Source organism: Melanerpes formicivorus, unplaced genomic scaffold, assembly GCF_026170545.1.
Source record: "Melanerpes formicivorus ecotype bairdi unplaced genomic scaffold, bMelFor1.0.p_v2 SCAF_5, whole genome shotgun sequence".
Lineage (NCBI taxonomy): Eukaryota > Metazoa > Chordata > Aves > Piciformes > Picidae > Melanerpes > Melanerpes formicivorus.
The window spans coordinates 24,798,156-24,819,071 of record NW_027142357.1 but is presented as its reverse complement, the minus strand read 5'-3'; the positions used below and the strand labels follow the sequence as shown (position 1 = coordinate 24,819,071).

Below are 20,916 nucleotides of genomic sequence, written 5' to 3'. Positions count from 1 at the left end.
CTGCACGATCTGCAGCATCCCACCTGCAAGCTGTGTCCTCCCATCCCACCCAGCTGTGGGGCCTCTGTGCAGCCCAGGGTGAGGGGACCTGGGGGTGTACAGCAGCCTGGGACACTGACTGGCAAAAGTCTACCACCCACAGTCTGCACCACACAGGAGTGGCAGCAGGGGCCAGGGACATGCTGCCTCCCCAAGACCTGCTGATGTGCTCAGAGTCCCTGTACCTCCCCACCGCCTTCAGTCGTCATCCTTGCAGGCCTTGCTCCTTCGACCTCCATCCTGCCTCTTTTTTCATTTGAGGCTGCTTGTTCCACCAAAACCTCATCTCCACCATATGATTTCTACACCACAATCACTAAGCCCCCCCAGGGGCAGCAGAGTTGGGTACATGCCCACAGCAGCATGTGCTCAGGGAGGGCTTGTAACCTTGGGGATCTGCTCTACTTCGTGGAAGAGCTGGCCCGTGCTGTGCTGCCCGGCATGCCAGAACCCCCCAGCAAACTGAGGCACTCCTTGGCTCTCATCCTGTCTGCATGGTGGCTCTGCAAAGTTGACTTGCTGGGTATCCCAGCATCACCCTGCTGTCCCAGAAGAATACCCCTGGACAAGGGGACATGGCTGTGTCACAGCAGCCCAGGACTAGCCAGCTCCTGATGATCTCCAGGTGGACAGATGTACTTGCTGGAGCCTCTTGAGGATACCTGGTCCCAGGGCTTCCCTGGCTACCTGCCTCCCTTGCTGTGCCCCATTGGGCGCTGTGGGTTGGGAGTAGGGACACAGCCAGGTGGTGGGGTGGATTCTGAACCTTGTTCCTTTGTCTCTCCCCTTGCAGCAGTATCCCCCAGGGGGGCTACCGGAGAGATGACTCCCACAGTGGCCCTGTCTCTCCGAAACCTGGTGCTGAAGCCCCAAGGTCCCCTGCTGCCCTGCCATTGACCACCAAGCCACCCATTATCCGCTCACCATCTCCCCGTACTGGTGCGTGCCTGTCATTGCCCACTGGTGCCGCATCTCAGCCTGCCACCCGTGGCCCTGGCGTCCCCTCCTACACGCCTGTGACCCCCCGCAAGAAGTCCTCAGTGCCAGCTGAGTATCAGGACACTGTTGCTGAGGAGTATGAGGAGAAGATCAAGAAGCCCAAATCCTCAGGGTACTCCCAGGGCAGCACACAAGAGTCCCGTCCCCAGACGCCCATGAGTGATACCTCCGGTCGCATCTCTGTCAGGGCATCCCCCAAGCTGGTGCGTGCTGGTTCTAAGATCTTCGAGAGGCTGCAGTACTTTGAGGACCGGCGGCGGAGCCTGGAGCAGTCAGACAGCCTCTTCCCCCCTCACTCTGGCCTTCCCTTGCGCAAGACACGCTCCTTCGACCAGCCTGGCTCCGGTTTGCGCCGCGCCAGCACCCCGGGCGGCTCGCGGGAGGACGTGCGGGACCGCTGGGATGCGGACAGCACAGCGGCGTGCCGGCGCTTGGCCTTCCGGCAGAAAGCCGCTTCCTTTGACGAGCGCGGCAAGTTCGCCGGCCGCGTCTACGCCATCGAGCACAAGTTCGCGGAGGAGCTGACCCGCATCAAGCGGACGGTCTCCAAGCAGCAGCTGCGGCGCTCCCAGGAGCTGTGCAAAGCTGGGCTGCCCCCGGCACCCTCGCCCCCAGCGGCCGCCGAGCCTGCCGCCCCCCACGCCCCTCGCACCCCCTCCTCGCATGGTGCTGGTGGGCGCAAGGCACTCCCTCCGAAGACCCTCCTGCCGGCGGAAGGCACGCATGTCATCCAGCACCTGGCGCTTTCCAGCGTGGCACTCGTGGGACCCGATGGGGAGCTAGAGCCGCGGGGCCAGCGTGGGAGGAAAGCACCAGCACTCGGCAGTACGGCAGCCAGTCAGCCCACTGAGGTGGAAGATGCAGGTGCCAGGAAGGGTCCGCAGCAAGAGGGCACTAGGGAAGTGAAGAAGAAGGAGCAGTGGCTGTTAACACAAGCTGCTCCACACAGATGGGCAGCTCTTTCACAGGCGGGTCCTGCTGAAGGCAGCCCGTGCCCGGATGGGGGCCCCACTGGAGAAGCCCGTGCCCCCAGGACAGTGAGTGAAGCCCTGGCTGCCCGGCTGTCTGTGCCTCATGGGCTGCACCGGCGGTCAGAGGCACCCACAGAGGTACGGTTTCTGCCCTGGGCGAAGCCAGGGATGGAGCAGGAGGCTCGCTTGGAGAGAAGCTGGGCAGGGCAACATGGCGTTGGCAGGGAGGTGGAGAGAAGGCAGATGAAAGTGTCAGAGAAGAAAGAGAGTGGCCGAACAGTTCAAGAAGGCAGGAGCACACGAAGCAAGGGGAAGGGGCGTCGAGCCAGACCTACCTCTCCGGAGATAGGTAGGGGGACAGCTTTCTGCTTTTCTGTGGGCACAGAGCTGGCTGGGCCAGACTCTGAGTTGGATGGGAGACTCCAGCCTGCCCTGGGAGGTGTGGGAAGCCCTGGGCATGTCAGAAAACACAGGGGTGGAAAGACAGGGCTCTGGAGGCTGAGCCTATTGGGTCCAAATGATGCCATAGGACACACAAGCCTGGGTGCCAGTTTGCTGGGCCTTGAAGTCATGACGCTTACTAACATATCCATCCCTTCAGCCTGGCATGGGAAGGATGCAGGGTGCTGACCACTGTGACCCAGCCCTGGGCTGGTCCAACCCCCCAAGACACAGGGCACCCATAGCAGCTTGTCCTGGCTGGTCAGTGCTCCAGGCAGGGCATGAAGCCAAAGCATGCCCAGGAGATGCTGTAAGTAGCTTGGCCAGAGGAGAGGTGCCCTGCCCATCCGAGCGTGAGACCAGACTGCACGTGGGATGGGAGCTCCTTTCAGGTTCTGCTCTGGCCAGAGAACTGCCAAGCCCACATGCCTGAAGCTCCTGCCACAGCCCCAGGACCTTTGCCTTTGTGCTTGGGCCATGTGAAGAGAGGGAGCTGGAAGACTGATGATGGTGTGGTGAGGCAGAGCAACCAGCAACCTGTGAGGGGTTTGGAGAGGAAGGTGCTATGGGCTGTACAACCCTCCTCCTTTCACACCTTGCTGTTGCTTCATCATTTATGCTGTACAAGGATGTACAGCAGGCTGTACACTCCCTGCCTTGTCCCATCTCCTGCCTTATCCTGTCTACTGCCTTGTCCCATTTCCTGTCTTGTCCCACTGCAGGCACTGTGCCGTGGTGGCCTCTGATATGGCCCTTTCCTCCACTGCATGGCCCAGGGACCTGCTAATGCCCTGGCAAGGGTGTGGTGCACGTGGTGGCAGGGCTGCAAGGAACAGCATGGCACAGGACCCACTTCCTCCACCCCACTGACAGCCATGGGGTCTGTCTCTCCCTATTCAGAATCCTCCGACGATTCTTATGTCTCAGCGGGTGAAGACCCCCTGGAAGCCCCTGTATTTGAGATCCCCATCCAGGACATGGCAGTGGCTGTGGGGGCAGAGGTGCTGCTCAAGTGCATTGTCACAGCCAACCCCCATCCAGAAGGTGAGTGACTGCGGGTTGGGATGGTTGGAAGTTGGGGCTCTCTGCATGTCCATCTGCTGGGCAATTTCTTGGGGCCACCAGAGCTGTGTGGAGTGGGACTCACAGCCTCAAGCTGGATGTCACAGGCAGGTGACTTACCCAGTGCCAGAGCACACCTTTCACCCTGCTTCCCCCCAGGCAGGAATGAAGTGCTGGGGGAAGTCAGAGAAGGCAGGGGTGCAGACAGGGTGACTGGACTGGGTTGGAGAAAGACCGCTGAGCTCTGTGTGGGCAGGGACGGGTGATTCTCTGGGCTGCTGTTGGCATGGCTCAGGGGGTTTTCCGAGGAGCGAGCCTCCAGGGCTGATGAGCTCCGGGCATGTTGTAGCCAGGACGTGGCCTGGGGCAGCTGGACAGCTGGAGCCGGTACCAGCCAGCAGGAGTCGGGCAGAGAAGTGCCTTTAATTCCCTCCTGCAGCCTCCACTGGAGGGCAGGAGGGTGCCAGGAATCAGCCGGGGGCCGTGGGAATCCATGACAAAGAGATCCCCAGGCCGGGCGAGGGAGCGCCTGGCCACATCGGGACCCTGCACCGAGCCCCGGAGGAGCTCAGGCTCTCCCGCCCAGCAGTGACCCTCGCCTCTGCCTGCAGTGTCCTGGAGGAAGGACGGGGTCCCGCTGCGGAGCAGCACGGCGCGACCCATCAAGGCGGAGGGCGAGCGTCACACTTTGCTGGTCAGGAGCGCCCGGGTAGCCGACGCTGGCCTCTACACTGTCACCGCTGCCAACGAGGTGGGGGCGACCTGCTGCAGTGCCATCCTCAGCGTGCGGCCCGGTGAGCCCCGCGGTGGGACGAGAGCGGGAGGCGGCCGGGAGAGAGGCAGGCAGGGAGGGAGGGAGGTAGGACGGTAGGCTGGCTGCCAGCTCCGCCGCTGCTGTCACTGGGAAGAAACCGGCTTCCTTACCCTACAAGGCTCTGTCTGAACCAAGGCAGCTGTCGTGCTCCCGGCAAGCACGAAGGGATCCTGCCTGGGAGGGGAGGAGCAGAGTGGGGTCAGGCTATGAGCATCCCTCGGCGACCAGCAAGCAGCCTCAGTGTCTGACCTCCCTCACACCTACCTTGCAACCCCCTAACCGTGGGGAAACCTCAGCCTACCCTCCGACTCGCAAACATGGGGTACCCCTGCCTCCGGCTTCCAAACCATGAGGATACCCCTGCTTGCCCTCCAACCTGCAAACTGTGAGGACTCCCCTGTCCTCCAACCTGCTGGCCGTGGGGCCACCACAAGCTATTAGCCATGGGCATTCCCAGCCTGCTTACCAAGCTGCTAGCCAGAGGGTACCCAGTCTGCCCTCCACTCCACTGCAAGCTGCATCCCACGACAGTCCCAAGGCTGTCCCTATTCCCCATCACGAATATCCCTGGGGAGCGTGCGGAGGCTCAGAGCAGCAGTGGGGGCTGGGAGCACCTAAAAAAAGCCCACCTGCTACGTGATGAGCGGGGCCATACACCCGAGGAACAGGGCCAGCTGCTGAGGGGGCAGAGAAGGGGCCCGGTAGCCCCCGGCCCGGCGGCAGGCCCTCCCCCGCGCTGCTGGCCCAGCCCCGGGGGCCGGCCGGCTCTGGGACGGGGAGGGCACAGCAGACTTGGAGGCGCTCCCGGCCAGCACCGGCCCCGGCAGCGGCAGCGGCGGCTCGGCGGTGCGGCCCGGGCTCAGTGCGGCCCAGCCCGGTGTGGCACGGCTCGGTTCGGGGCGGGGGCTGCCGGGGCCGCCACCCCCGGTGAGTGCAGGGGGCGGCGGGGAGGATATGGGACAGCAGGCAGAGGGAAGCCGTGAATCGCTCCCTTGCCCTCAACTCTCGGCCCTGGGGCTGCCCGCGGGCATCGTGGGGACGCGGGTGGGGGCACAACCCTCATCCTGTACCGAGCAGTCTGTCCGCCTTTCCCCGGTAAGGGCGGGGACGGGGGGTGAGAGCGCTCCGGCAGCCGGGTTGGAAGGGGGCCAGCACCCCCGGCACGGCAGCCGCTCTCTGCCACCACCCCGCGCCTCGCTGCTCCTATCGCCTCGCACTGCACCCCCGGACCCCGCACTCATCCCGCACCTATTGCGGCCCCGGGTGGGCTCCCCAGTCAGGCAGGTCTGGCCCCGCCCGGGGAACAGGCGGGCGGCCGGGAGGGCTGCTAGGGGAGTGCAGCTGACAATGTCACCTTCAGCCCTCGCCGGCTCGGGGCAGGGACAGCCATCCCGGGAATCCGGGCGGCTTAAGGATGGAAGAGCAGGCTGCTGCGTAAGAGCCACTTGAGCCTTGCTGTCGCCTTGCGGGATATCGCGTCCCCTTATCGCGTCCCGTGGAGTGCTTCTCACCCCCTCCCCCTGCGCAGTGCCGCACCCCTTCACTGCTGGCTGCAGCCGAACTGGGATGGGTGTCCTCGGGCACCCCTGGGGTGCAGGGTGGTGGGGTGAAGTGCCCTGACCTGCCTGCTCAGTTCTGGCTTACTGCCATCTTCTTACCGGGCGTCTCCTGTGCTAGCCCCCGCAGTGGAGCGGCATGGGAACTTGCCCCCCCCCCTCGGCCAGGCAAGCCCCATCACCTCGGACGAGGAGTACCTGAGCCCCCTGGAAGAGTTTCCCGAGTCTGGGACCCCGCAACACCGACCAGCCATGAAGCTGCAGCCTAGAGCTGAGCATGGGGCTGCCCGTAGTTCCCCAGAGAGTACCTTCAAGGCTGCACCCACCTTTGAGGTGAGCTGATCCTCCCTCTCCCTCCCCCTACCCCCACACTTCCCAGGATCTGGCAGAGGGTATGCAGTGCCCTGTGACCACAGACTTGTGATACCTGGTGCCAGGAGATACCGGGTCAGGACTTCCTGCCCCTTATGTGGGGTGCTCCTTGCACCTGAGCAGCCTCCAACCAATCAGCTGCCCTGGTACTCCAGGGCTGCAGTTGTGATGGACACATAGCCCTGAGTGCAGTGGCGAGGATACATGGTTCTGCGTGCTGGTGGGTACTCGCTGCTCTCTGACCCCTGCTTTCCCAGGTGTCCCTCTTGGACCAATCTGTGCTGGAGGGGCAGGATGTCAGCATGACTGTCTGTGTCCGTGGGGAACCCAAGCCCATCATTTACTGGTGAGTCCTGGTGCTTGCTGGGTCACAGCTGGGTATGGAAGAAACAGACATCCTCATCTGGGGATGGCCAGCTTGAAGCTTTTGTCTTGAGTAGTATTTCAGGAGAAGGAAAGGGGTCTTTTGGGGACAGCTAGACCGGGTGTGCAAGGCCCGGCATGACCATACCTCTCTGCCCATGTCCGGAGCAGGCTGAGGAACCGGCAGCCAGTGAAGTACGGGCGCCGGCACCATGCAGAGGAGGCAGAGGGAACACGGGGGTGCTTCACGCTGCACATCCTCGCGGCAGAGCGCACCGACACCGGCTTCTACACCTGCAAAGCTGTCAACGAGTATGGCACCAAGCAGTGCGAGGCCAAGCTGGAGGTCAGAGGTAAAGCTACCCAAGTGCGTCTGCCCCCACAACCCCCAGGGGTCAGTTTGCTCCAGTGCCCTGCATGAGCTGTGTGGGGAAGAGACCACTGCAGAACCCACCCCTTGGTGGTGCTGGGGGAGAAGGGAACAAGCCATCCTGCCTTTCCCAGTTGCAGCACAGGTGAGCCCAAGCTGGGAGCAGGAAAACAGACCTGCATACCTGGGACTGCCTGCAGAGGCTGGACCTGCAGCAGAAGGCAGGCTGCCTTGCTGCCCCATCCAGATGTGCAGACCCAAAGCCCTGGGTCGCACTACCCAGCCATGCCAGAGCCCACAGCAGCCTGCCCCAGAGCCCACTGCTCTCTGCAGCCTAGCTTTGCCCCACGTGCCCTGATGCTTCCACTGCTGGAGCCAGGTGCTAACCCCTGTGCAAGGAGGGCTTTGGTCCTGGGTGACCCTGCAGGGGACACGTGCCCCAACTCTACCATGCCATTGGTTCCGTTCCTCCCTCCCTGCCTCAGGCAGTCTGCAAGCTGTGTGCCAGGCACGGGGCAGCTTTCAGAGATCTCTTCTGCCTGTTTCTAGCAATAGCCTGTATGAACGGGACGGGTCTGGCCATCCCTTTTCTCCTGCAATCCCTCTCCAGTCCTGCTGTGGTCACCCTAGCACCCCAATATATGTGCAAATTGTGGTGGGTGGGGCTTGGGACTGGTAGTCAGGCTTTGTCAAGCATCCTCTGAGGTTAGGGAAGGAGCCTGTGGGGATGAATGGTGCTTCTTCCCTCCTCTTGCCTTTTGCTATGTGTACCCTGCTCCCCCCAGCCCTCCTTGCTGAAGGCTGCCTGAGCCTCCCAGGCTGCACTCATCCCACTTGGCCTTGGCTGCACTGCTTGTACCCTGCTGGCGCCCTGCTCCCAGCCTCTGTCAAAGTGCGGCAGCACAGGGGTGGGAATGAGATCCAGCCACATGCCCCATGGCCAGGGGGAGCTGGGCTGTGGAGACGACAGTCCAAGCCCTAGCCCCTCTCTGGAGGCTCAGTAGGTGGCTCTGTGCCTTGGCACACACTCGCACCTCTTGTGCCACACTGGCATGTGTGTGTGTGCTGGTCCCATCGCTGCTGCACTAACCCTTCCGCTTGCTGACTGCGGTTTTTGTCTGTACGCAGGGGGAGTACGATAAGGGGGTGCATCTCTCAGAGCCGTGACCCTGGGGCTCTTAGTTGGACACCTCTTAGGCAGTGGACCTCACCTTGTGTTATTACCTTCTGCTCCATCCACCGCCTCATCCTGGACGCATCACGGGGACGCGTGGGCCCTCGACTGTGGGCAGGGGCTCACCGGATGGCCGGGGCAGGCATAATTGAGGCGGGGCAGGGGGAATGGTCGGGGAGCACCAGGCACTCTTTCAGCCAGGCCAGGGTGGCCTTATGATGCTGTCCTGTCTCTTGCTCTACTTGTTTGTCCCTGTCTGCGTGTCCTGCCGCTCTCCATGCTTCCCAGGGAAGGGAGCAGGGAGCTGAGCCCCTGGTCGCCACTGTGACAGCCAGGGCTGTAGCGAAGGGGTTGTGATGTGGTGGCAGTTCTGTGATGGTCATCTTGGACCATGGGAGACAGGAGACTCCAGGGACCCCCGTGGGGGAGCACCCTGCCCCAGCCACTGTGGGGAGAGAGAGCATCAGCCCCTTTGGCTTCGCAGCACTCACCCAGGCACCAGCCTGGCCACTGCAAGACCTCCCTCATAGCCCCAGGGCTCAGGATCTGCCCAGAGCACCCTCCCCCTGCTCTGGGTCTCTTCTCACCAGGGAGGGGGCTGGAGGGGGGTGTGGTGGGGTGGGCTGTAAGGCCGTGACCCTTTTTTTTTTTTTGTAGCTCTAATAAAATCTGTTTGTAAAGCGCTGTGTGGTGTGTTCCTGGCACGGACACCTCCCCTCACCCCTGGACCGCTCCTGGCTCAGCTCTGCTTTCCACATCTCTCCCCCTTCACTTCCTGCCCTTCACTGCTGCACTCCCCGCCCGCCGCACCAAGCCCCCTTCCTGCATGTCCCCCTCTGTCCCGCACGTTCCTCCCCTTCAACCCACCACCTCTCATGATTGCTTTTCAGTTGCTGAGACGCGTCTCTCTTTCTCTCTCTCTCTCCCCACTTCCCGGGCAGCTCGCCCCGAGTGCCAGTCCCTGGCCATCGTGGTTCCCCTGAAGGACGTGGTGGTCGGGGCGGGGGAGCTGGCACTCTTTGAGTGCCTGGTGGCTGGCCCGCCAGACATGGATGTAGACTGGCTGTCCCGGGGCCGGCTGCTCCAGCCTGCCCTGCTCAAATGCAAGATGCATTTTGACGGGCGCAAGTGCAAGCTGCTGCTCACCTCTGTGCATGAGGACGACAGTGGGATCTACACATGCAAACTCAGCACTGCCAAAGGTAAGTGGCAGTCATGCAGCAACCTGTGGGTGTCTTGCTTGGGGCTTGGCCCTAGAGGGGTTCTTGGGAGTGCTCAGACCTTGCTGGCCATGGGTTCAGCAGTCTGGTCCCCCAGGGGTGTAGCGGTGAGTGCTGGAGGTGGGATGCAGGGAGTGGGTGCTGGCCTAGGAACTAGGGAGCTTTCCCTGGCTGGGAAATCTGGTGTGTATCAGTCCTCAAGCTCCAGCACACTGAACCCTGCAGCCCTGTCCCACTCAGCTCTTTTGGCAGCCTGCATGCAGCTCCTAGAAATTCATTGCACCATGGCTGCACCAGCTAGATGCATGTCTGAAGCCCAGCTGTCCCTGTTCCTTGGTCCAGACCCTCTGGACAGCTAGCTCCTGTACTGACCTGTTTCTGCTGGCTTGGGAAATGTCAGGGGCTGGGGCTTCAGGGCTGCCCACCCTCTCCCACTAATCCATCACTGGTGGCAGCTGAGAAAGAGCAGTAGGACCTGGCCTCTGACCCATGGCTCCAACATGTGTTATTCTTGCTTATTCATGCTTTCTGCAGCCTCTGTGCCCCACAGCAGGGCAGGGACAAAGGTCCCTTTCCATTCCTATCTGCCTGGGCAGCCCCTTGGCAGTAACCTAGGCTGGGGTGGTAGGTGCAGGGAGCAGCAGTATTCCTAGCACCCTCTGGCTGGTGCCCATGCATCCTTTCATGGAAGAGGCTGTCTGCCTGTGGTGACTTGAGGGCAGCAGAAGTTTTGGGTGAAGTGAAGTGGGGCTGTGTCTACCCAAGGTGGGCAATGTCACCATCATTGCCAAGTGATCCATATTGCAAACTGCCTCATCTGGAGCATCCCACCTTGGCCCATCCCCATGGGCTTCAGCATCACTGCCCTGTCCCATGGGGATAGGCCAGCTGTGATCCTCTGCTCTATAGAGAAGAAAGGCATCCTCCCACCCCACTTTGCTGCTGGCATCTGTATATTGTGAAGGGAGGAAAGGCACATGTCTGCCTGCAGAAGCCCAGCTCTGGGCATGGGGACCTTACACACATTTGTACACACTCTGTCCCTACCCTGTGCAGTGACAGAGCTTGGCCCCCAGAATGGCCAGGGTCAGCCCCACTGGGTGGGGTATGCTCAGCTACAACCATGTTGGCTGCTGGAGCTGCAGCTGGGGAGTCACAGGCTGCCTCCTGTCCTGTAGACACCTGTGCCACCTAGGGCTCACCCCTGTCCGCTCTCCTTGCAGATGAGCTGACCTGCAGTGCCCGGCTTACAGTGCAGCCCTCCATGCAGCCGCTCTTCACCCGCAAGCTGGAGGATGTGGACGTCGTGGAAGGGCGGACGGCACGCTTTGACTGCATGATCAGTGGGACTCCCGCCCCTGCAGTCACTTGGACCCATTTTGGTAACTCCCAAGCCCAGAGAGTGCGCCCAGGGTCCTGCAGAGAGATGTCTCATCCCCGTGGGGATTGCACCCAAGGGCTTGTGCCCAGTTAGGTCTGGGAGGGAGGGGTGCTGGTGCTGATGCTGGTGTGTGTCTCCATGCAGGCCAGGCAGTACAGGAGGGGGAGAATGTGCGGATTCAGCGTGATGGCGGGCTGCACTCACTGGTCATTGTGCATGTGGGTAGTGAGGATGAGGGGCAGTACATGGTGACTGCCAGGAATGCCCATGGACAAGTGGAATGTTCTGCCGAGCTCTACGTGGAAGAGCCACGACCATCTGCCACTTCTCAGATGTAAGAGTTTGGATTCTCCAGGATATGCATTCCCCCCTACTTACTCCCCTCTGGGATCTAGGAGGCAATGGGCTTATACAAAGCCTGGGGGCAGGGCTTGGCTGGGAACACTCTGTTCCTGCTGCAAGTGTGTGTGGGCTTTTGCAGCTCCAAGCTGGAGAAGATGCCATCCATCCCAGAGGAGCCAGAGCAGGCAGAGACTGAGACAGAGTGCTTCACCATGCCTGATTTCCTGAAGCCACTGCAAAACCTGGATGTGGTAGAGTCAAAGGAGGCCGTGCTGGAGTGCCAGGTGGCTGGGCTGCCTTATCCCTCCATCACTTGGTTCCACAATGGCTCCCGTATTGACAGCACCGATGACCGCAAGATGATGCAATGTAGGGCTCCCCACCACCCTCCTTGCTCCTTTGGGGTGTCTCTGCCCAGGGTAGAGGAAGGGAGGGGATACTCCAGGAGAAGGCATCATCCCCTAGATCTGCATGCCTCATGGGGCAGAGAGGAAAGCTCTCTGCTGCTTGGCTGGTGGGATCTTAGCTGTGTCCCCCTGTTCCCCCTACAGATAAGGATGTCCATCGCCTGGTGTTCACAGCCGTCAGCCATGCACATGCTGGTGTCTATAAAAGTGTCATTGCCAACAAAGTGGGGAAGGCCACGTGCTATGCACACCTCTATGTCACTGGTAAGCAGCAGTGGGTGCCACCTGGGGTGTGTGGCCACATGCTGCCACCCTGCCAGGCTGTGCCCCGAGGCTGGTCAGCGGGTATATAAACAAGGTCCTAGAGTGGTAAGATCACAGGGCAGTTTGAATTGGAGGAGACCTCAGGAGTTCTCTGCTTCAACCTAGAAGTGGATTCATCTGTGCAGTCCTCACCTTGTGGGGACAGAACCCTTTCCTGGACCATCAGGTCCCACATGGGACTTGCTGTCAGCCCCAGCCGCACAGGGGCTGCCAGAATAAACCCTTGCTGGAGAGCTAGTGAGGGTCACTGGCCCCATTCATGCCCTCCAGCCTACATCTCCTGGGGCAGACACTCCAAGGAGCACCAGAGTAGCCATGCTTACACCCCTGCCTTCTTTCCTGTGCAGATGTGGTGCCAACGCCCCCAGATGGGCCACCCACTGTGGCCTCGGTGACAGGCAGAGCCATTACACTGACCTGGAACAAGCCCAAGTGGCTGGACACTGCCATAGGTGAGGGGTCTGGGGCAACATCATGATGGGACACATGGGACAGTCTGATGCCAGGAGTTCTACATGGATCCTCTCCTCCTGCAGACCCCAACTCACTGACCTACGTAGTGCAAATGCAAGTGCTGGGCACAACACAGTGGCTGGTGCTGGTGGCCGGCGTGCAGGACACTACCTACACGGTGCATGGGCTGACCAAGGGCGCCCAGTACCTCTTCCGTGTCATCACTGCCACCCCCAAGACCAACAGCAAGCCTTCCCCATTTGTGGGGCCCGTGCAGCTCCTGGACCGGGGTGAGAGGGGCAGTGGGGAGGGATGAGCAGCTGGGATGGAGGAGTCTCTGTCCCTGGAGAGGTGGTGAAATATTCAGGGATGGGCAATGCGAGGTCTGGAGGTGATAGTGATGATGCTTGTGTCAGGTCCTTACCTGGAAGAGGCCCCAGTCATCCTGGACAAGCCAGATGTGGTGTACATGGTGGAGGGTCAGCCAGCCTCCATCACCATCACAATCAACCACGTGGAGGCCATTGTCACCTGGAAGAGGTAGGACATGGTGCTGTGCCTGTTGCCTGCCTCATGCTCAACATCATGCAGCAGGGTGCATAAAAAGAGGGCTTCCCGCACCACCTCCCTATACAGCCCATGGTGGGTGGAATTTCCTTCCCTGGGGCCAGTCTTGGGCTTGGCCAAACATCCCCAAGGGGGATGTGCAGAGCTTCATGGAGGAGGGCTTTTTCGGGGAGGAGGGAGTTGGTGCTGTCCACGGAGTGCTAAGGGTCGAGAGCTGTTTGGAAGGCAGGGCTAGCAGTGGTGCGGGACTTCTTTGTGGGAGCTCTAGGATGGGACCCAGGGCTGGGGCTCTCTGTGGGGCTGTGGGATAGAAACTATCAATGGGGCAGTGGGTGTGGGGCTGCCTGTGGGGCTGTGATGTGGCAGCTGCTGTGCCCACAGGGGCGGGCAGGTGCTAGGGGAGCAGGTGGGCACATGCGAGGTGACGATGCCGGATGACAACCAGCACTGCCTGCGGCTGCTGTGCGTGGGCCAGGAGGCCATCGGGCTGCTGGCCTGCGAGGTGAGCAACCGTCATGGCACTGCCAGCTGCACCCTCCACCTCTGCCTTGCAGGTAGGTGCCCTCACAGGGCTGACATTGCCCTGTGGTGCTCCAAGCTGATGTGCTGGGGGGAGGGGGGCACTGCCCTGCAGGGTGGCACTACTCCATGGTGTCTCATGCCCATATATTATGGGTGCACTGCCCCATAGCGTGGCACAGCACCTCAGACCCATGTCTGATCTAGGTAGAAATGTCCCATGTGCCCCACTACCATGTGCATGGGGTGACAGTGCTCTATGGTGTCCCTCAGCCATGTGCCATGGGTGTCACTGATGAGGGTGTCCCATACCTGTATATAATGGGGTAGCACAGCCCCCACAGTGTCCTGTAAGAGCCATGGGGGACACGCCCGCAATAATCCATAGAAGTTGTTATGGGTGGCACTACTCTACAGTACCCTACATCCATAAGTAACAAGAAGATGAAACTCCATGGTACCTATGCCCATGTGTCATAAGTGGCACTGCCCCGTCATGTTGCAGCACATGTTGTTGGTGGCCTGCCCTGTAGTGTCCCACTCCCATATGCCCTGGGGTGGCACTGCCCCATGGTGCTCCATGTTCCTATACCATGGGTTGGTACTTGCTTGCAGTGCCCCACAGCTTTGCACCTGGTATCATCGGCAGGGGTGTGGCACTGCTCCATGGTGCTCCATGCCCTGTCTCTTGGCAGAGGCACCATGCTTTGAGTCCATCATGGAAGACATAGACGCCCATGAAGGGGAGACAGCTCGCTTTGTAGTGGTGGTGGAGGGGAAACCGCTGCCAGGCATTATGTGGTACAAGGTGGGCTGGGACTCCTCCCCCTCCTTCCTGACCCACAGTCCCCCCAGACCCACACTCTCCACTGTCTCACTTGGGCTGCTCCTTGAGGCTTGGGGTTGTATTCACCCTCAGCGATGCATGTCCCACTGATGTGGAAAGGATGGTGGGAGCTGGGTGGTAATGGGACAAAACACCCCTGACACCTCTGCTACTCCCAGGATGGGGATCTGCTGGAGGAAAGCAGCCACCTGAGCTTTGTGTATGAGGACAACGAGTGCTCGCTGGTAGTGCTGGGTGCAGCTGAATCTGACAGTGGTGTGTACACCTGCACAGCCAAAAACCTGGCTGGGGAGGTCTCCTGCAAGGCGGAGTTGGTGGTGCGGGCAGGTATGGTCAGCTGGTTCTCTCGGCCTGGGGGCAGAGCCTGGGTGCCCAGCTGGACCTCCACCAGCATCTTTCCTTCCCCCAGCCCAGCCTACTGCTGATGCTGCCATGGAGGAGGAGGCACTGCACAAGGCACGACGCCTGACTGACTACTACGATGTGCATGAGGAGATTGGGAGGTACAGGGGCTTTCAGCATGGGTAGAGAAGCACCTTGGGTACAACAGGGACAAGGAGTGCTAGAGCCAGGCTAGTCTCTGACTCACAGGTCTGAGCTCCATGATACAGCAGATCCTGATGTGCTGGGGCTGCTCTCAGCCATTGTGGGATGCTCCAGTGTCAGCTCAGGGTGGAGAGCTGGGGAAGCTGGAAAAAAGCCAGACCTGGGGTCTCTCCGTGGCTGGTCTTGGAGGACTGCTGAGGTTGGGGTCAGCTCCCTGCAGAGTGGGTGCCTGCCCCAGCTGCTTGGGGAAGGGGCAGTCTCTTGCTTGCCTGCCTTCTTATCCCTCCCTGCCCCCATTGCTGCATTGCAGGGGAGCTTTCTCCTACCTGCGGAGGGTGACAGAGAAGAGCAGCCGGCATGACTTTGCTGCCAAGTTCATCCCTGGGAGGACCAAGGCCAAGCAGTCAGCACGGAGGGAACTGCACATCCTCTCACAGCTGGACCATGAGCGCATTGTCTTCTTCCATGATGCCTTTGAGAAGAAGAATGCCATCATCATGGTCATGGAGCTGTATCCTCTGGCTGCTGCTCCAGGAGCATATGGTGTGGGGGATGAAGGGAGGCTTCTGGGAAAGATGGGTACTCAGAGGAGCTGTGGAGTAACTAGGCACCCAGGAGAGTATAGGACATGTCAAGGCATGGAGTTTCTGTGCTCCTTAACTGGGGCACAGCTGTGCCAAGGAAGAGCTTCTGGACAGGATGGCAAGGAAGCCTTCAGTGTGTGAGTCTGAGGTGGGTGAACCCTAGCAGGGGCAAAATAATGAGGGAGGTAGGGAGCCTGGAGTCTGTCCCAGCCCAGGGAAGTGCAATACTCATTGTATCAGGCTACAAGGGGGACTACAGCCCACACCCTCCTCTGCACAGGGCTAGTGTGGTGCTGACCCATGCTCAGGGCACCCACCCTCCCCACTCTATCTCTTGCAGGTCCGGTCTTATATTCGACAGGTTCTGGAGGGCATCTGCTACCTGCACCAGCACAAAGTCCTGCACCTGGACATTAAAGTGAGTGCAAGGCTCTCCAGTCCCTTCCTGCCCTGCCCAGGTTCCTGCCATGCTGGCTTCAAGGGGCTAGGGCCTACAAATGGGGCACATCCCTTCCCTGGGGGGAGCCCCTGCCTCGTGCCAAGCTCCCCTCTGCCCCACACTGTCTTGTAGCCAGAAAACCTCCTCATGGCGGATTCCAGCAGCGAGCAGGTCCGGATCTGTGACTTTGGCAATGCACAGGAGCTGACACCTGATGAGCCACAGTACTGCAAGTATGGCACCCCTGAGTTTGTGGGCCCTGAGATCGTCAACCAGAGCCCCATCTCCAGTGTCACTGACATCTGGTAAGGGCAACCTGGGAGTGGATGGTGGGCTTCCTTTTATGGCAGGAGGAACTGGGCACCCCAGAGGCCAGTACGGTGCAGTAACTGTGCTCTCCTCTCTGCAGGCCTGTGGGGGTTATCACCTACCTCTGGTAAGTGTCTTGGTGGGCCCCCAGGGGAGGGACACCCTTCCTGCCCCCTTGCTGGTTGCAGTGCTGGGCTGCAGCCATACACATTACTCCTTTCAGACTCATCCTCCTCCCTGGCCACTTGAGCCTCTGCCCTCTCCAAGGCACTGGGGCTGAGATTCAGGATCCCAGCCTCACTCCCCCACACCTGCCACACCATCCCCCATGTCCCAGTGGCCTGATGACAGTGTTCACTCCTTGGCAGCTTGACGGGGATCTCCCCCTTTGTGGGGGAGAATGACAAGACAACACTAATGAATATCCGCAACTACAACGTGGCTTTTGAGGAGAGGATGTTCCAGGGGCTCACTCGAGAAGCCAAGGGCTTTGTCATCAAAGTGCTGGTCAACGACAGGCTGTGAGTGCTTCAAGGTCCCCGGCCCCTGCCTCTGGCATGATCATTGTGCTCAAAGGAGGGTGGGGACCCCTGTGCATCTTGGTACCTGATGGCAGGCTGGCTGCATAGCCCTTTTAGGGTGCAGCACAGACAGGCAGACCCTCCTGCCCTTTCCTGGGCTGGCCAAAGCCCCCCCCGGGTGAGGCAGGTCAAGTGGTTCTCATCTGGTCGTGTTGGTTCACAGGAGACCGACTGCAGAGCAGACTCTGGAGCATCCTTGGTTCAAGGTGAGCCTGGGCAGGGAGCCAATGCCCAGCAGCAGTGGGGGTCTCCCTGAGCCTGCAGCAGGCTCTGTGGGACACTGCTGTCCTTTTGCTCCACAGACACTGGCCAAGGGAAAGATCATCAGCACTGACCATCTGAAGCTCTTCCTTTCCCGTCGGAAATGGCAGGTGAAGGCAGCAGCAGGGCAGGGAGGGGGCTAAGTAGGGCTGTGTCCTGGGCAGGATGGGATGATGTTCACTGGGCAAGATGATGCCATGCTGTCCACCCGGACCTGATCCAGCCTTCTCTACTGGGTGTAGCGCTCACAGATCAGCTACAAGTGCAACATGGTGCTGCGGCCGATCCCAGAGCTGCTAGAGGACACGTCCAACCACCTCTCCATTGCCGTGCCCCGGCACCTCAAGGAGTCACCGGCACTGTCATCCTCCTCGGATTCAGATGACCTGGATGAGCTGCCTTTTATCCCCATGCCACACCAGGTGGAGTTCTCTGGCTCCCGCATGTCACTCAATGAGATCCCCACAGACGATGAGGCCATTGGGCCATTTGAAGGGTTACAGCTGGAAAGTGTTGCAATGGGGGATGTATCCACCATGGAGTGGCAGAGCCAGGGCTCAGGGAAGCCTGGGGTAGCCCTAGGGAAGCGGGCCAGGGGCTCTGTGTTGCGGCAGCCGTGCACAGAGGCAGAGGCACCTGTCTCCTCTGACGAAGAAGCCCCTGAAACTCAAAAGCGGCCAGAGTATCCTCGCAAAGCTATGAGGAAGGGCTCTAGCCTGGAATCCCCAGGGAGTGCGCGGCGGGGAGAGCTGAAAAGAGGCAGTTCGGCTGACAATGCCCTGCTGGTCCATCAGCCTTCAGGGACTGATGGGGGGGCCGAGGTTGGCCGGGGCCCGGGCCGGGCCCTGGCCAAGGCAGCCTCCATGGAGCTGCCACGGCGGAAGGTGGTCTGGGGGGAGGATGATCATGCCCAACGCCTGGAGCTGATGCGCCAGCGGCTACTGCGGGGCAGCTCTGGGGACAGCAAGGTCAGTGGCCTACGGGGTCCCCTCCTGGAGACCCTGGGGGTCAGCCCTGACAAGAAGGTCCCACGGCCAACCCGGTTGGAGCCGCGGGCATCGGCAGCACCACGGCTTGTGCGGGCAGCCTCCAGTGAGGCCACCTCTCCGCGCCTCCTCTCCACTGAGCGCCGGCTGCAGAAGAGCAGCTCCTTCAGTCATGGGGATGCCGAGCCTGTCGTTCGGCACCGCCGCTATGGCGCACCCCTGGAGATCCCAATGGGCCACCTGGAGGCCCAGCAGCTCAAGGAGTCCCCGTCGCTCTCAGCCCTCTCTGATGCCCGGCCCCCAGTGTCACCAGACACCCCTGGTTTACCAACACCCCCAGCAGTAGAGCTTGCCATGCCCCAGGCCCCTGCTGCCAAGGCTGCCTTAGGGAGGAGACTCACCTCTGAGGAGCGTGGCCAGCCAGCAGCTAGTGTGGCTGCCACCACCACAGGAACTAAGTTCACGTCCAGGAGGCAGGAGGAGAAGACACCCATCAAGGTGGCTGGAGCCAGTGGGGAAAGGGTTGCAAGGGCGGGAGCACTTACCCCACCACAGTCCCTCCCCCCCAGCATCCAAGGTCCCCAAACTTCTTCCTACGCCAAGGTCATGCAAGCCTTGGGTGCTGTGCCAGGTGGGGAACCAACCACCGAGGAAATCCCCAAGCCCTCATCAGCTACATCCACTGAGCCACCTCCACCAGCACTGCCATTGAGGAAGGAGACGAAGCCCACTGGCTCCTCCAGTTCCCTGATCATCCAGGACATTGACTCGGAGGAGGTCTTCGAGGCCAAGTTCAAGCGGGGTCGGGAGTCATCGCTCAGCCGAGGGCTGAAGCTCCTCACCCGCTCCCGCTCTGAGGACCGGCACCTGGCTGGGCCTCCTGCCCCTGATGAGGGCATCTACCGTCCCACGCCAGCTGGCGTGCCCCTGGAGTTGCACAGAGATCGACCCACTGGGCTGGCGGCCAAGTCCAAGTCGGTGCAGGATCTGCATGAGGTGGAGAAGGACAGGGGCTTCCTCCGGAGGATGTCTGTCCTCCTCAAGAGGACTCCACCTACTGAGAGAAAGAAGAGCAGGGGGGAGGATGTAGGTAGTGAGACCCCGTCTGGTGGGCGCCGGTTGTCCTGGAGCTTGTCCTTGGGCAGCTCCAAGGAGCGGAGGGACTCGGAGAGTCTCAAGTCAGAGCCGGGGGGTGTCGGAGAGAGGGAGTCGCCGGTGGTGGCCGTGCGGAGGAAGATCAGCAACACGGTAGAGAGGGTCTCGGCTCGGCTTCGCAGCCGGTCTGACGAGCAGCTGGAGGGCGAGGGGGCCCCAGAGCTCCGCCGAGCCATCTCTGAGGGGGAGAGCTTGCAGCCAGGGACCCACCCGGAACCTGCGCCGTCCTCAGAGTCCCTGCGCTCAGAGGGCAGCACTCGCTCCTCTGCTTCCGCCAAAGGTGAGTGATTGGAGGGGTGTGTGTGTGTCTTGGCAGCACCCTATGGCCCAGTTGCGCTGGGCAAGGAAGGTACGGCTGCCGTGGCTTGGCCCTGCTCTCAACCCTGGCTGCTCACAGGTGGGGGTGACAGCCAGAAACGGACCCGCTGGGAGCGCTGGGGGCTCTCGCGGAGCAAGAAGGAGAAGGTGGCATCACAGCCCAGCATCCCCTCCAGCCTGCTGCGGGAAGAGGGACCTGCTGCTGGTCGGGCACACACACCCAGCGAGTCGGGTAGGTACAGCTCCATGATGGAATGGTGAATGCTCACTGCTGCCCCAGCCTGAATCCCCCTCTGCTTTCCAGATTTCCCCCCCATTTTCCACATCAAGCTGAAGGACCAGGTGCTGCTGGAGGGTGAGGCGCTGACCCTCTGCTGCCTGCCTGCCGGCAGCCCAACCCCTAGGATTCTCTGGATGAAAGGTAGGTAACACTCTGCCTGTGCTACCTCAGTGGGTGGGCACTGGGGCAAGTAACTGTATCATTCCTCTTCTCTGCTCCCTGCTGCAGACAAGAAGTCCCTGCAGCCAGACAGTGCACTGAATGTTGTCTCCTGCAAGGATGGCCGGCAGATGCTCACCATCACCAAGGTCTCCAGGAAGGATGCAGGGCTCTACGAGTGTGCAGCTGCCAACATCCTGGGCACAGCCATAAGCTCCTGCACGCTGGCTGTGGCACGTAAGGAGGCAGGGAGGGGACCTCATGAGGCATAGGTGCAGCTTCATGTGGAAAGAGCATGTGCCAGTCACAAAGCCCAGGGCTGGGGACTGGTCGTTGCATGTCACTTGATCTCTGAGCTCCACTCTTCACATCTGCAAGAGACTGGAACTTTTAAGTGGGACAGGCTGATTTTGCTAGGCACTTTCAGCATCTCTGAGCCTACATGTCGTGCTGCTCTTGTACTTCAGCAACTCAGCCCTGCCCCTGGCTGGGCACAGCCCACCCTGCCTGTCCCCTTGCAGGACTCCCTGGGCGGCCGGGCACCCCAGAGATCCCCCAGAAGTACAAGAACACGGTGTTGGTGCTGTGGAAGCCTGCAGAGAGCAAAGCCCCCTGCACCTACACGCTGGAACGCAGGCTGGATGGTATGTGGGGCTGCTTCCCATCTCCCAGGAAGAGCAGCCAGAAAGTTGGGCTCAGGTACACCAAGCCAAGAAAAAAGTGCCTGAAGTCCTTGCTGTCCCCAGGGGTTCGTTGGGGTCCTGAGTCAGGGGTGGGAGACAGGGTGCTGCCACTGGCCTGCCCTCACCTCATCTTATCCCCATGCTGACAGGGGAGCACGAGTGGAAGATCGTCAGCACCGGCATCACTGACTGCTACTTCAATGTGACGGAGCTGCCCCCTGGGAGTGCTGCCAAGTTTCGAGTGGCTTGTGTCAACAAGGCTGGGCAGGGGCCCTACAGCACCCCCTCAGGGAAAGTGCGCCTCGAGGCAGCAGGTGAGTGAGCCCTGTCCTGCAGGGCGTGGGGCATCTATCTGGGGTGCTCTTGGGGTCCTTGAGTCCTGGGGGATCTTCCC

At 60.9% G+C, this 20,916-nt stretch overlaps 1 protein-coding gene across 3 annotated transcripts in view; it reads left to right on the top strand.

The window, feature by feature from the left end:
* Nucleotides 1–20,916, top strand: part of SPEG (striated muscle enriched protein kinase) — a 39,179-nt gene that overhangs the window by 14,329 nt on the left and 3,934 nt on the right. For all 3 annotated transcript variants that reach the window (XM_068138804.1, XM_068138803.1, XM_068138805.1), the window contains 32 exons: nt 833–2,358; nt 3,351–3,494; nt 4,124–4,306; nt 6,004–6,215; nt 6,512–6,600; nt 6,789–6,970; nt 9,103–9,363; nt 10,605–10,763; nt 10,907–11,096; nt 11,244–11,473; nt 11,656–11,775; nt 12,183–12,287; nt 12,372–12,578; nt 12,705–12,828; nt 13,237–13,409; nt 14,070–14,182; nt 14,380–14,548; nt 14,631–14,724; nt 15,078–15,278; nt 15,439–15,499; nt 15,692–15,769; nt 15,923–16,095; nt 16,200–16,226; nt 16,468–16,620; nt 16,844–16,886; nt 16,983–17,051; nt 17,184–19,362; nt 19,480–19,632; nt 19,705–19,821; nt 19,909–20,076; nt 20,361–20,483; nt 20,672–20,836. In XM_068138804.1, coding sequence (XP_067994905.1) covers nt 833–2,358; nt 3,351–3,494; nt 4,124–4,306; nt 6,004–6,215; nt 6,512–6,600; nt 6,789–6,970; nt 9,103–9,363; nt 10,605–10,763; nt 10,907–11,096; nt 11,244–11,473; nt 11,656–11,775; nt 12,183–12,287; nt 12,372–12,578; nt 12,705–12,828; nt 13,237–13,409; nt 14,070–14,182; nt 14,380–14,548; nt 14,631–14,724; nt 15,078–15,278; nt 15,439–15,499; nt 15,692–15,769; nt 15,923–16,095; nt 16,200–16,226; nt 16,468–16,620; nt 16,844–16,886; nt 16,983–17,051; nt 17,184–19,362; nt 19,480–19,632; nt 19,705–19,821; nt 19,909–20,076; nt 20,361–20,483; nt 20,672–20,836 — 7,991 coding nt within the window. The remainder of the gene's footprint in view (nt 1–832; nt 2,359–3,350; nt 3,495–4,123; nt 4,307–6,003; nt 6,216–6,511; nt 6,601–6,788; nt 6,971–9,102; nt 9,364–10,604; nt 10,764–10,906; nt 11,097–11,243; nt 11,474–11,655; nt 11,776–12,182; nt 12,288–12,371; nt 12,579–12,704; nt 12,829–13,236; nt 13,410–14,069; nt 14,183–14,379; nt 14,549–14,630; nt 14,725–15,077; nt 15,279–15,438; nt 15,500–15,691; nt 15,770–15,922; nt 16,096–16,199; nt 16,227–16,467; nt 16,621–16,843; nt 16,887–16,982; nt 17,052–17,183; nt 19,363–19,479; nt 19,633–19,704; nt 19,822–19,908; nt 20,077–20,360; nt 20,484–20,671; nt 20,837–20,916) is intronic.